Source organism: Phaseolus vulgaris, chromosome 9, assembly GCF_051622355.1.
Source record: "Phaseolus vulgaris cultivar YP4 chromosome 9, ASM5162235v1, whole genome shotgun sequence".
Lineage (NCBI taxonomy): Eukaryota > Viridiplantae > Streptophyta > Magnoliopsida > Fabales > Fabaceae > Phaseolus > Phaseolus vulgaris.
Window position 1 is genome coordinate 15,087,686 of NC_143506.1, and position 15,172 is coordinate 15,102,857.

The 15,172-nt window shown below is 27.4% G+C and overlaps 2 protein-coding genes across 2 annotated transcripts; one reads left to right on the forward strand and one right to left on the reverse strand.

Moving 5' to 3' along the window:
- Window positions 1-3,257: 3,257 nt before the first annotated feature.
- LOC137822171 (abscisic acid receptor PYL2) lies at window positions 3,258-4,161 on the reverse strand. The gene has a single exon (XM_068627073.2). The coding sequence runs from the start codon at window positions 3,988-3,990 to the stop codon at window positions 3,427-3,429; it is 564 nt and encodes a 187-aa protein (XP_068483174.1). The 5' UTR covers window positions 3,991-4,161; the 3' UTR covers window positions 3,258-3,426.
- A 6,814-nt stretch (window positions 4,162-10,975) lies between these two features.
- LOC137821302 (transcription factor MYBS3-like) lies at window positions 10,976-12,635 on the forward strand. The gene is made up of 2 exons (XM_090295575.1): window positions 10,976-11,355; window positions 12,271-12,635. The coding sequence occupies exons 1-2, from the start codon at window positions 11,049-11,051 to the stop codon at window positions 12,570-12,572; spliced, it is 609 nt and encodes a 202-aa protein (XP_090151701.1). The 5' UTR covers window positions 10,976-11,048; the 3' UTR covers window positions 12,573-12,635.
- Window positions 12,636-15,172: the final 2,537 nt, after the last annotated feature.

The following is a 15,172-nucleotide window of genomic DNA, read 5'->3' on the forward strand; positions in this document are numbered from 1 at the left end:
AGAATAAAAATGTATTTTCACGTTTTATATGAGAGTAGCAGAAAAACATATGAAATTGCAGAAGAAATTGGTCTGGGCCAAACTCATTTTACCATAATAGTTTTAGACTGTTTCTTCCTGCACCTCCATATCTTCTTCTGGCACCTCCATATCTTCTTCTGGCACCTCCATACACAACATGAAAATACATTTTTGTCCTTCCTGTGTCACCCCCATAGATTAGTTTCCAGATTATGTAATTCGGAAACTCATTTGAAAAAAGACTTCCGGATTACATAATCCAAAAGTTAAATGAGACTTCTGGATTATGCAATCCGGAGAATAATCATGCATCTAAAAAATGGCTTCCGGATTATGTAATCCGGTAGCTAATTACAAATCTAGAATATTATAAAGGGATATTTTTGGAAATTTGAAAATTTATGGAGGTGAGAGAAGAAGGTATGGAGGTGCAGGAAGAAACAGTCTAGTTTTATCTCAACCCATCTTTTTACTCTTTTTCAACTTGACTGAACTTCCTACAGAACTAATTTACCCTACTTTTCAAAGAAGATACCGTGTATTATATATATGTATACTACAAGAGTTCCAATTACTCATACACCGATTTTTAAATAAGTTACTTCATTTTATTTTTTTAATTTAATGATATAATGAAGAAATAATTCTAATTCTTAAATTAGAAAAATAAACATGAAGATGAGAAATAATTTTACAAACAAAATATTTTTTTTAGAGAAAATCAACATATTTATTTACCCATTTTCACCATTCGGCCTGTGAGGTCGTCTAGAACGTTACACAGTTCTAGTCCGGACTACCTAAGACTGACAGTTTCGGTTCCCAGACATTTTAAGGTTTTCTCCTCATTTTAAAGTTTAAAATTATCATGTAATGAAATTTATTATATTATTTGCAGCTAATATGTTAGTAAAATTTTGCAGTATAAAACATGTATATAGAATTATAGTATTTAAAAGGTTATATTAGTCATTTAAGATTACAGGATTTTTTAAAATTTACATTGAACCCCAAAAAATGATGAAGGCGTATAAAGTTTAGATTGCATAAAAAAAGGTCTACAGAGATAATATGTTTTTATTTATGAAAATGATAGCAAGTGATAAGATCACAATTCACACGTTTTAGTTGAGGGGATTAACGCTTTTGACTCTTTTTTTAAAATATATATAATCTTTTTTGAGAGCTTGTTTGAACAATCTTAGTATATGAAATCACTTTTTAATTTTTTTTTTAAATCCAAAAAGTAACAAATAGAAGATGACGAATTCGAAAAAATGTATTAATCTTAAAACAGTTTTAAGTTTTGGCAAGTATTAATTTGATATTTATCTTGATTTTTGTTTTAAGAACGGAAGGTACAAAAGAAATACCAATCAAACAATTTTTTTGGAGAAAATAAAGTAAACTATAATATTAGGCCAATTAATGGTAATATAGTAAGGTTATTTTTTAACTCTATCTGTGATTAACTATGTTTCAGTAATTAAATGGAAAAACTTAAAGTGATATTGAAAATAATCGATTATAAAATAAAATTGAATAATTAATAAATTTATGTTGAAATTTTTAAAATGTAATTATTAAGAGTCAAACATAAAATTCGTGCGAGACTGCAAAATATCTACACACAGCACTCAGTCCATTTATAGCTCAATAGTGGTTTGTATGAATTACGTAGAGTTAACACTAATCAACCACTAATCACGTGTTTATATATCGCAATCACTATTTTCAGTTTTATCTGGATATAGTTGTTGTTGTTTTGTAATTATATTTAGAAATATAACCTATATTTTTTAATGATTATTTTCATGAAATTTTGTAAGCATAAATCAAAGATAATTTTTATTTTTTTATAAGATAGTTTCACATTAATTTCATACGCTTTTCATAATTGCGAAGGAAAAAACATATTGTCGAAGTGAACGAAGAAATTCATATTAGTGAATATAGATTTTAAAAAACAACAAAAATGTGAATTTCTTTAAAGGAAATTATTTGTGTCCCTGGAACTTTAAGTAGAAAATTAATAAAAATAAATAAATTTTGAAGTAAATAAAATAATCCAGCGAGGCAGTTTTACGAGGATGAGCCTTCACAGTCACATGTTCCTCAAGGTTTGTCACAAGCGATCATCACAAGATTTTGTAACTTTTTGTTCTTGCCCTTCAATTCGGGGTTAACACATCAACCGCAAAATAAGGTTTTATTTTAACCTCAACAACCTTTTACCTTTTTCTTCTTAAACACCAGATCAATCTCGTTTAACGATTAAGGAAAAAAAAAGAGTAAAAATCATTTATTAAATAAATCGACATTTATAAATGAAATTAATTTAAAACATACGATTAATTAGCATAGCAAATGCTTCTTGACCTGTTTCTTTTAAATATAATGATACCAATGCTCGTATTTATTTATTTTTACATTAAAATAATATAACACTACAGTGTGTTTGAAATGAAATTAAATGTCTTAATTGAGCTTAAAGACAAATTAATTTAGAACGTTATAATGATGAGAAGTGTTGTGTTTGTATTTGAGACTTTGAGTACACGAAAGGCAGCAAGAAACTGGCAAGTTGCAACGCAATAATCCATCCCAATAATGCACGCAAATGTTAAATCATATTAATAAGCGTTGCCAATTAATGTCAAACATCCATCTCTTTAAGCTTCACCCTAATCTTATAACCTTATATATTTGACCTTTTCCCAAACGTAATCTTTCTTTCTTTCTTATGTTCTATTTCTTCTTTCTAAACTTCCAGCCGGAATACCAAATTAGTATAGGATCTTGGAGGCTATAACGTAACACACCAAACTGCACGCAATTCACTTCCTATTTCTATTTAAAGGGCCTAACAATAATAATCCCGAAATGGTTAACTACCATTTGACCAATACCAAAATCAATTATTCTTATTGTAACTCACCAAGATCAACACTCATTTTAATCATGTTTAATTTAATGCCTTCAAATTAATTGTCTATAGCATCAAAACAAAGAAATAAAACTGTATTTCCTAAAGAGTTAACAGAAAAATAGCACTGTTTCCTATTTCATTAAGTTCATTTTGTGGCAATGACTATTCTTGAATTTGTGTTGATGCTTTCTCCTTCAATTATATTTTTTCATAAACAAAACTTGAGCGCAAAATTTGATTTGAAAATTGAAGTCTAGTTCTAGTCTCATCACTATGAAGATGTTGTTGTTCATGGTGTATTGCGTACTTAACAGAGAAATATGCATTTGATTTATATAAATGAGGAGAGGGATACAATTAAAGTATTCATTAACAATGAAAAGCATGCAGGAGTAATTAAGCAAATAATAGTAATATATAGTAATTAATAGGAGTGAGGAAGAAATGAAATGAAGGTAGTGTGAGAGTGGTTGAGCTCAGTGCAGAGTGGTAGCCATAGCAACCTCCCCGAGTTTCTGAAGGTTAAGCTTCACCACAGTGTCCACAAACATCTTCGTATCCACTCCAGTGTTCCCTTCGGGAATGTCCACGACGTAGGATTCCAACACAACGGTGTAAATCTTACCGTTCCTGTTGAACTCGTTCACGGACGTCACGGAGCGGTAGTTATGGAGCCTGTGCTCGCCGCCGACCACGCGGAAGCTGAGCAGGTGGTTGTCGTCGTCTAGAATCTCGAGGCGCTCGGTGCTGGTGGAGGCAGGGAGGCCCGAAACGACGGTGACCTCCCGGATGCTGCCGACGCTGCCGTCGCCTGAGCGCATGTTGCAGCTCTTGATGAAGTGCTTGTACTTCTGAGGATTATCGAAGCTTCGAACCAGGGGCCACACCGTGTGCGCCGGAGCCTCGATACGTTGCGCTATGATCGAGGTGCAGATTTTGGGGGATGGCGCGAACTTGTGGTGCGCGTTGATGGTGCTCTCCAGTTCCGTGAATTCCTCTAGGGTTAGACCTAGCTGCCGAAGCTGTGCTTCTGAAGCCATGACGGTTAGTTTTCTTTTGATTTGGGCTTTGGGCTTTGCTTTGTGTGACTGGTTTTTTGGGAGCGTTTCCTAGTGGAAGGAAGCAGAAGGAGGTTCGTGTTCGTGTTCCTCTTCTTCGTCTTCATTCATGAAAACCAGATGAATAGTGAACGTCAAATCCAATAACACGTTCGCTGACGTGACTCTTATTTATCTTTGAACCTTACTTTACTATTGCTTCTTTTCTTTTAGACATATATACCCTCTACATTTTTTTTCTAAAATTTTATATTTTTATGGATAATTATAAATTCATAATCTTTTTTTTATGCAAGCACGTTATAATCTTAATATTATTATTTTAATATTTTTTAATATTATTTAATTAAAATTTAATTTTTATTATATATAATTTATCTAAATTCATCATCGTATACAACTCTAGAGTTATAAAAAATCATTTTCCTTTTTATATTTTGAAGTCTTTGGGCCAAAATGACATTTGAGAAAAAAAAAGGTCACTTTGTTAGTTTGCAACTAAATAAGACACCAAAAATTTTCAATATCTTAAAGAATTTGAATATGTTTAGAATCACGATTTAGAACTTCTGAACTAGTCTCCATTTCAACAAATAGTTAGTACTAGGCATATAAGTTGAGATTTTTTTGAATTTTAATGTATATTTGTGTTTTCTTAGAACATAAGAAGATTACTAAACCATGAACTTAATTTAAACTAGTTGACTATTAATTAGAAACGCTGTAATTAATTATTTTTTATGCGAAAAAATATGAAACTTGCACCTGGATTTTATTAATTTATTATTTAATAAATTAATTTAGAGAAATTTGAAAAGATTATTTGTATGTTTGTGATGTATGAAAAAGTAAACATAAAATTTGAATGCAATTAAGAGAGGAGAAAAAGTGGTGATAGGATGGGGAAGTGGATGAAAACGGTGTTCATGCGAGTTCTTTAACGAACTCTGAGCTCATCTGGACCCACCATTTGCTACTGCAATTTTGTTTTTGTTTTATGGTTGAATTATAATGTTTGAATGAAAATCAGAAATTGTACATTAATTACTCATACATTCCCTTGCGTATGACTTGTGTACTGTGCTCTCTCACTCTCCTCCATGCATGGGAAAAATTATTACAAAATGCTTAGTTATTGCTACGGGTGGCAAAGCGGGGCAGCCCCGCATTGGCCCGTTCCGCACTTGGCCCGCAAAAATGCAGGGTGGGTTGGCCCGCCCTGCAAAGTTATTGTAGGTTAGAATTCTCGACCCGTTCCGCATAAGAGCTGGCCTGCGAGTTTGCGTCCCGCTCGCGGTTTTTTTTTTAAAATTAAATATTTTTTTTTTATATTTTGTTCTTAAAAAATTGTCAAATTAAATCTATATATTTGTTACTATCAAATCTAATTTTTTTTTCTTCCTTTTCAAACATAGTCAAACATCAAAAAATTAAACATTAAGATAAATATCAAATATCACTATTCTTCCACTTCCAAAACATTAAACATACCTAATTCTAAAACATTAAACATAAACATAAACATTAATTAAAAAACATTAAATATTTTTCCATTTCAATAACATTGGATGTCGCCTTAGAAAAACTTTCATTAATTTTTTATAATTATAATTTTCTCTGTCATCTGCACACATTAAAACAATGACATTTTTTTTCTTGCGGGTTAGCGGGCCAGCCCGCTCCACCCCGCTGCTGACCTGCACGGGCTGTGGACTAATGCGGGGCAGACTAATTCTGGTTAGCGGGTTGAGGTTAGCCCGCCCCACGTTTTTTACCTGCGGGCCGCGGGCCAGCCCGCATGGCCCGCCCCGCTTTGCCATCCCTAGTTATTGCTAACTTTGTTCGATTTTAAAATTTTAAAACATTTACACTTCAACGTAGGGATGGCAAAGCGGGTCAGCCCGCCCCGCATTGGCCCGCCCCGCGCTTGGCCCGCAAAAATGCGGGACGGGTTGGCCTGCCCCGCAAAGTTATTGCGGGCTAGAATTCCCGACCCGCTCCGCATAAGAGCTGGCCCGCAAGTTTGCGGGCCAGCCCGCGTTTTTTTTTTAAATTAAATATTTTTTTTTTTACATTTTGTTATTAAAAAATTGTCAAATTAAACCTATATATTTGTTATTATCAAACCTAAATTTTTTTCCTTCCTTTTCAAATATAGTCAAACATCAAAACATTAAGATAAATATCAAATATCACTATTCTTCCACTTCCAAAACATTAAAAATACCTAATTCCAAAACATTAAACATAAACATTAATTCAAAAACATTAAACATAAACATTATTGACATTCTTCCATTTCAATAACATTGATGCCACCTTAGTAGAAACTTCATCCATTTTTTCATAATTATAATCTTCCCCGTCATTTGCATATATTAAAACAATGACAATTAATTAATTATTTTTTCATAAAAATAATACAATAAAAATAAGATAACTTTTGACTCAATTTACTTCTCCTTCTCTAACTGGTGTCTTGCTCATTTATCGTGTTTGAAATCGATTTAATTGGCATGACCCAGTTTAGGTTGCCCTGCTGCTATAAGTGCCAATATTTTTTTCTTGCGGGTTTGCGGGCCAGCCCGCCCCGCCCCGCTACTGGCCCGCGCGGGTTGCGGGCTAATGCGAAGCGGGCTAATGCGGGTTAGCGGGTTGAAAAGGTCATCTCACCCGCGTTTTTTTATCTACGGGCCGCGTGCCGACCCGCACGGCCCGCCCGCTTTGCCATCCTACTTTAACGTTTGATTAACTAAGACTTGATGACATGAAATTAGATAAATAGATATTGTTATTATGAAGTCAACTTCGGGATATATCATTAAGATCGTGAAGTATGGTCTATTTTAAAATGAATGAGTCCTCTTACGATTTTTTCTTTAAAAAATAACTCATATATTAATGGAAGAAAAATATATATAAAATTAAAAATATAGTGAATTATTAACAATATATTTTAAAGTTTTCAGTTGTACCTTTCTCTTGTAAAAGAGTCACATATATAACACATATCCTCATTCTCTAAGCCTCTCTTTGTTTCTGCAAATGAAAATATGCAAATACATATTATTTTGTGAGAAATGAGGTGAAATTTTAAAACTCGAAAAGAATAAACACGTTAATCAAGAAAGAATTAATGTTTAAACTTTTCACTTAAAATTACAATTTAATTTAAAAAAATTATATAATTGATTTATATCATTATCGTAATCTTTTTTAATATAATTTATTTTTATTAATAATTATATATTTTTTTATAAATAACTAAAATAACAATAATATATTAAAACGAATTATTTTATTTGATACTAAAATTTAAATTAATTAATTTTATTTATTCATTATTGTTTTAAAATATAACATGTTTACATATTAAAATTTATAATAATTTATAATTTTAATTTTATTTACATTTTTAAAATTTTATCTTTTACATTAAATTATTTCAAAAATTCATGTTATAAATTATTTTATAAAGATATTAATACATAATTAAATTTATTTTTTACATCAATCACTACAAGAAAATCATGACATAGAAACCAATATTTAGAGATCAAAATAATTAGTTGCAATAATAACTAAATTAGAGACCATTTTAGAAACTAAATAAAAAATTGGTTGCTAAATTAGTTTCTATTATTATTAAATAGTTTATAAATTGGTATCTAATTAGCAACCAAGATTTTAACTACCAATTATTTAGTTTCTAAATTTGGTTTCTAAAACCTTGGTTGCTAATTATATATCAATTTAGAAACTATTTAACAATAATAGAAACTAATTTAGAAAACCAATTTTTTTTAGTTTCTAGAATAGTCTCTAATTTAGTTACTATTGCAACTAATTATTTTGGTCTCTAAAAATTGGTTTCTATTTCATGATTTTTTTTGTAGTGAATCAAATATGCTAGGAACTTTTCATTTACTTTCTTTTACTCTTAATTTCAAATAATCTCATCTTCCACTTTCTTATACTTTGTTTGAAATTAGGAGTGAAAAGTTGATGGTGTGGAACAGTGGAAGTGTGAGGATTTGAGGAGCAAGTTGATGATATTTAGATTAAGGTATACTAGGGTGGATGTGTGACGAAAATTTATTAAAGTATGAGAGTGGTGTGATGGTTCTAAAGATATTTTGAATTGTGTAAATGGTAAGATTGCAAATTTAACCTTGTGTATAAAAAAAAAACATAAATAATAATTAATTTTGTACACATTTTAGTTAATTAAAATAATTTAACATTTCAATTATAAATAAAGAATAAAATAATAATAATTAATAATATTATTATTTAATAAATTTAGTTAATTATTATTAATTTATTTAATTTATATTTATTATCATTATTTAAAAAAATCATTTTAATTAATATTATTATTTTATAAATTAATTTGTTATTTTAATATTTAAACATTTATATTATTAATATTAATAAAAAATTATTGTTATAAATATATAAATACTTATAATATTATTATTTATTTTATTATTATATTATATTATATAATTAAATTATATTGTTATAAATTAAATTATATTAAATTTTGTACACATTTTAGTTAATTAAAATAATTTAACATTTCAATTATAAATAAAGAATAAAATAATAATAATTAATAATATTATTATTTAATAAATTTAGTTAATTATTATTAATTTATTTAATTTATATTTATTATCATTATTTTAAAAAATCATTTTAATTAATATTATTATTTTATAAATTAATTTGTTATTTTAATATTTAAACATTTATATTATTAATATTAATAAAAAATTATTGTTATAAATATATAAATACTTATAATATTATTATTTATTTTATTATTATATTATATTATATAATTAAATTATATTGTTATAAAGATTTGAGAATGAAATTTATATATTCTGAGAATCAAATTTATTAATATAAAGTTACTGAAACTTGTTTAAAACTTGTTTCCTATGTGACATAAAATTGGAAATTATATTTCCAATTCATTAACTTTCCTGTTTTGACTCCCCCAAACCCAGGGGCACCTCTTGCCCTCTCCGTCCACTTTCTTTATCTCCCTTTTCTTTCAAAGGATCCAAATATAAATAGTATTTTTGCTTTCTCCACTCTCAAATCCACTATTAAAATACATTATTGGATCCAAAACTAGGTTTTAACTCTTATTTTAAAGGGACTAATTGCATCTCCTTTCTTTTAAAGCCGTGATCTAATTCGGTCGTACATAAACCACACTTCACATGGTCAGGAACAATGTAACTTTATTTATTTTTTTATTTCATTTTCGATGTCATTATACATGTCTTTAATAACTTGTCCAAGAAAGCTATGTCATGCTTCCATAATTTGAAAATTCATTCATAAAATAAACGTATTTGTTTTATATTTTAATTTTAATTTTTAAGCTATTAAGTTAAACCCATCTAATCGGTTAATTTTAATGGTAGCCTTTTTTTTAAAATTAAATAAATTAAAACTTAAGAAACTATAATTACAGAAAAAAATTTAAAGATTTAAATTGTAAATTTTGTAAAATACTTACATTAAAATTATAAATCTAAAAAGCTAAAATCCTTTTAATGACTTATCAAACATATCCAATATGAATCGATAAAGAAAATAATGAGAAGAAGATATTCAAAAACATTAAAATAAAGTAACTTACTAATAAATCTGATACACCGGTATCATTGTATTTTATTTTAAGAAGTAGATTTTTAATTCAATTTTATAAAATCCGTTTTCAAAATAATATTTTTTTTCATTATATAATATGAATTGATTTTATTATTAATTAATGTAAAATTTCTTTGGCCGAAAAGTTTGGTGTTATTAATGTCGGGCTGAAATGTGATTCTACCTTGGTTTGTGTTACGTTTACTACTAGGACAAATGTTCCTTAGATGCTTCGTAATGGATGAAATACTTATCTTAATTACGGTGGAAAAATCAGGTTTAGGGTTACTCATATTTTTCGTGAAGTGAAAGGAATGCGTGTGCTGATAAGTTGACTAATTTAGGATTTATTCATAGAGAATCATTTCAGTGGTATAATAGACTTTCATCTAGTCTGTTATTATAATTCTTTATTAATAGGTATAACCTACCTATGTATAGTTTTTATTAACATATAAATTTTGGTTTAGTTCCTCATATTTTTATATTTTCTTTTTTTAATAATATTTTTTTCATATGATGACAAATGATTGTTGTTACTTGAGGTGTCAGTTGAAATGTAAGTAGCATGAAAACTTTTTATATAAAAAAATTAATGTAAAATTTCTAACACATTGTACATATTTATATTGAGGTGGTGAACTCATGCATAATACTAGATATTTATGAGTGATCTGATAGTGATTTCATAACGGATACAATAAACCCAATAAACTCTTATTAAGATAAACTCTGAATGATTAAACCTTACTTAATATTATAAAACCATGAAGTTTTCATTTAGTTATTATTTATGAGTTATAAATTCTTGATGATATATAGATATAAACCTGATCTTAGATACCGATTTTGTAAAGTTTAAGTTTAAAATTTAATTCTTAATATTTTAATGCAGGAAAACACTATTCCCAGGTGACAGGTGATGCAGTGCAGGCATGGAAGGAAGAATAATTCTGTTGATCCGCACTCCTAACGTGCCACTTGAAAAGATAGTTTGATTATGTATTAATTAAGGAGAAGCTTTTCATAAGGCTGTCCAATTATAGTCGAAAGAGAGTGTTTGGATTTCTTTCTGTTTTTGGTTTACACTGCAAAACCTTGGGTTGGAAGGGTCCCAACAAAAAACTGTGTTCTCAATCGCTATTTTTTTACCCCAATATTAAACCTTTTTGCTCCCACTTTGAACGTTAACAATAGCGCCACCAAAGACCGCACAATACAAATACATGTATCGTTTCCTATGCCTTTCTATGTCTTGCTTTCTGACTCTATATATGCGCGTGTGTGTGTTTCTGGTCTCCATTAGGTACTAGGTGCGTGGGTTAATAATATTTGATATGCAACGGATATTCTCTGTGAGCTGAGAAATGGGAATACCCAGAAAATGTTCATATTGTGGCAACTTAGGTCACAATTCAAGGACTTGTAAAACTCCCCTCGGTTACGGATACCTGAAGCTCTTTGGAGTGCAACTTCTCCTTTCTTCTTCTTCTTCTTCTTCATCATCCTCTACTGTTTCTTTTTCTTCACCTTCTTATTCTGCCATCAAACCATGTTTCAGCGCCAACTACTTGTTCTCTTCATCTCCTTCCCTGCTTCATCAAAATGAACATTCAGATGCTTACTTACTCAGTGCCAAGAGCCTCCTATCAAAATTTCAAGATACAAAAAAAGGTTCTTTTTCTCACTTGAATCTTTTTCTTCATCTGTCATGGATTCCAATAAATTAAGGGTCTAATTAGGTGTCTTTTTTCCCATTTGTTTCAGGCGAAAAACACTCATAAATCTTTAAAATCATTGTTATCAAATTTTAATGTTATTTAAGATTTTATAAAATAACAATGTTATTATTCTTACTAGAAAATGGATTTAGCTTTGCGTGAAGTTAAAATTTACACTTACTTGAATATTATTGCATCACTCCTTTAGTTAAATATCACATGCAAATAAACTTGGTATATGTAAATAACTTTATAGGAATTTATGGTATGCTATATATAATATTATATTAGAAAATGAATAATAACTTAATAGTCTCAAAATTATAATTTTCCCTCGTTTTTTATTAAAAGTCCAAAAAGACAAAACTATAAGGTAAAATGAATTATTTGGTCGAAAAACATAAAGAAAAAAATTGAGACTTTTAAATAAAAATAATATTTAAAATTATTTTTAGTACTTTAAAAATATGAAATTATAATTAAGTTGAATTTTAAAACAATATTTTTTTTAATAGCTACATTAAAAAACTTTTTTAATTTAAGTTAAAATTTTAAAAAGTAAAAAGGAAATTGTATTATTTCCTTTTGAGGTTACGCTCAATATATACTCACAATCATTGTAGTTTTAAAGTACATATTATTCACTCTAATCATTTTAACAAAGTACCATTTACATTATTTATAGTTTTTAAATAAATAATCACTTTTTTATGTTTATAATAAAATGATATTCGTTTTATATTTTTAATAAAGTGACGATTTGTCTTATTTAATTTAAAAATATCCCATTTACTAAAATTTAAAATAAAAATATAAAAATGAAATCTTGTATATGGAATATCTTATTTGTTGTTTATGGAATGGTGAGGTGTGGCATGGACAGAGGAGGAGCACAGGGTGTTTCTTGTAGGGCTTCAGAAGCTGGGGAAGGGAAACTGGAGAGACATATCTAAAAGTTTTGTGAAAACAAGAACACCTGTGCAAGTGGCAAGTCATGCACAAAAGTATTTTCTCCGACAATCTCAGAATACCTTTCTTAAAAGACAACACCGTTCCACCCTGTTCCATGTCCCTTCCTCGTCAACTTCAACTTCAACTCATTGCACTCTTGACATGGCAGCCCCAGATTTAGAACTTAAACTTGCAACTCCCACGCCTTTGGAGCTATAGCTCATGCGTTGTTTTTAAGTTAATGTCTCATATTTTACTTATCTATGAATTATCTACTTTTTTTATCAATTCAAACTTCTTATTTACAAGTCACTTAGAGGACTTTAAACATGATACCGAGTTTAAACATAATACCGAGTAATATAATATATTGAATTTCAGATCAAACAATCCATCCAATTAAGTATAATTGTATTTATAATAGTATTTGTTTAGTATTTATAATTACCATAAATATGTTATTAAAATTATTCAAGATATTTTTTTAGCTTCTAGAATATATTTTTTAGTTCCACTCTTATTTTACTAACTGAAATAAAAAAAATTAATAAATATACTCTGTCTAAAATGATATGTTTAGACATTTGACTAGGGTTATGTTTTTAAAATAAAAAATTTGATAATCAAATCAATTTCATGATTCTAATTTTATTCTATACAGTCGAAATAAGGTTATATACATTCACATAAATATAATTAAAATATAAAATAAAAGAAAATACTTTTATCTTTAGAGTATTTCTTTTCTAAGGACAAAAAATATTGTCTTGAGAAACAAAGATGTTGAGCTTTTCTGATATCCACTACTTAAATTGTGATGTCCCATGATTTTTTTTTAAATTAATTCTGAAATAATTATTTTTCTTCTATTTAGTACCATATTTAAAAAAAAAAAAACAAGCTGGCCCTGAATAACGTTTTATAAAATAAAAAAAATTAAGTAACCAACCACTGGATTAAAAAAATAATAATACCTGTACTGTAAGTTTATAAAAATGCATTTAGAAACTGGAAACATAGTACTGAGTTTATGCTACTTTATTTTTGACAAATAATATATTATTTGAAATATAAGTAAATATTTATTGGTTGACAACGTATTAAGAAAAAAGTTACATGAAGTTTGATGCATATCATCTCAAAAATAATATAAAAGGATTTTAGAGTTAGATATCGATTATTTTGCTATTCTACAAAATCTTGTTAAGTGGCGTAAAAGCAAAAAAAATATGACTTTTCTTTCGAATTATAAAATGGAGATTTGCGATGTTACTTTTAGGTTATTGGCTAACTTTGATTTTGCTATTTTATTATTATTTTTCTACCTTTTAAATTTATTTGGGTACCTAACTAAGGTTATTTGATAGGTTTATCAGTTGAAAGCTAAAGAGAGTTAGCGAAGAAACTCCCAAAATAAAGATAGTAATGAAGGGTTTACGTTTTTATTTTATTTAGATAATTGTGATTCCCATATTCCTTTTTTTATTGTGAACTTGGGTAATTAAATTTACCAATTTACATCTTCTCCAAATTCCTTTTTCAACCTCACCAAATTTTGTCTATTTTAATTAAGGGTAAACAGAAAATTTAATTGACCCTGCTTCATTTTATTTTTAAACTCATCGAATCCATTAAAAATCCCTTTATTTAAATTCAAATTTTATTTTGATTTATATTTTATCTATTTTTAGATTTTTATTTTGGTTAAACAAATTTTAGAAATTAAAAAATACAATTTTTTAATATAAATATCGTTTCTCACTTAGTGGTATCTTCGCTTAATTAATAGATTCATCTTATCATTATTTTACATGGAATCTGTCAAATAAATGTCTAAAAGGTCTAGCAGAATCTCCAAATTTTTGCTTGCGTTCCTACCAATCTTACATTTTATAACTTTGGGATAATTAACGAATACAATATTAACCGTAAATTTTGTAGTTACAGTAGAAATATTAGTTGGTTTAGGATTCAGCATTCTTTAATGATTATTTTTAATCTTTATTATTAAATACAATTAGTTAATGTTTATAGTTAGAAAGTTAATTAAAATACTAAAAAAGATTTCAAATTAGGATGATTAAAATATTCTTTATAATTAGATTATATTAATTAGTATTTTCATTTTTAATGTTAAATTAAATTTAATTATCGATAAAACTAAAAAAATATAAGTTGAAACATGAGAAGATTAAAACTAATAAATACATTTTTGTATTGTTTGGATCAGAATGGTTGTTTAGGAGGATGTCCATACAACATAGGATAGGATAGAAGTATTTTACGTTAATATTCTTAAAATATTAATAATATTAATTATTTTATTATTATTATAATTATTAATATAATTACATAGAAAAAATATAAAACTAAATATTAGATAAATTTATTTAATAATTTAAAAATATTTAATTATATTATTAATAATAACATATAATTATAAATAATAAAAATAATAAAATAAATTATAATATGAACAATATATAGTTATATAAAATAAAAAATATATATAATAATAAATATTATTTTCATAAATTTTAATATATTTAATAAATTTATTTTAATTTAACACAAAATTATTTTTTATTACAAAATAAGATTAATTTTGAATATTATATATTAGAAAAAATAATTAACTCAAACATACAAAAAAAAAATATACCATAACCCATTATTAAAATATTTTTTAATAAGAGTAAATTTATTAACTTACATTTTACACATTTAAAATGTTTTATAAATTTTTTCTAAATATCATCACATCACTCACAAATTTCAATAAACTATCATCACAAATTCATTCTATCATCCCTCAATCT

Excerpts from the sequence above, each read along its gene's own strand:
- LOC137822171 (XM_068627073.2), bottom strand. The coding sequence starts at position 3,990 with ATGGCTTCAGAAGCACAGCTTCGGCAGCTAGGTCTAACCCTAGAGGAA.
- LOC137821302 (XM_090295575.1), top strand. The coding sequence starts at position 11,049 with ATGGGAATACCCAGAAAATGTTCATATTGTGGCAACTTAGGTCACAAT. Across the intron at positions 11,356-12,270 it reads ATTTCAAGATACAAAAAAAG|GTGTGGCATGGACAGAGGAG; the intron begins GTTCTTTTTCTC and ends TGGAATGGTGAG.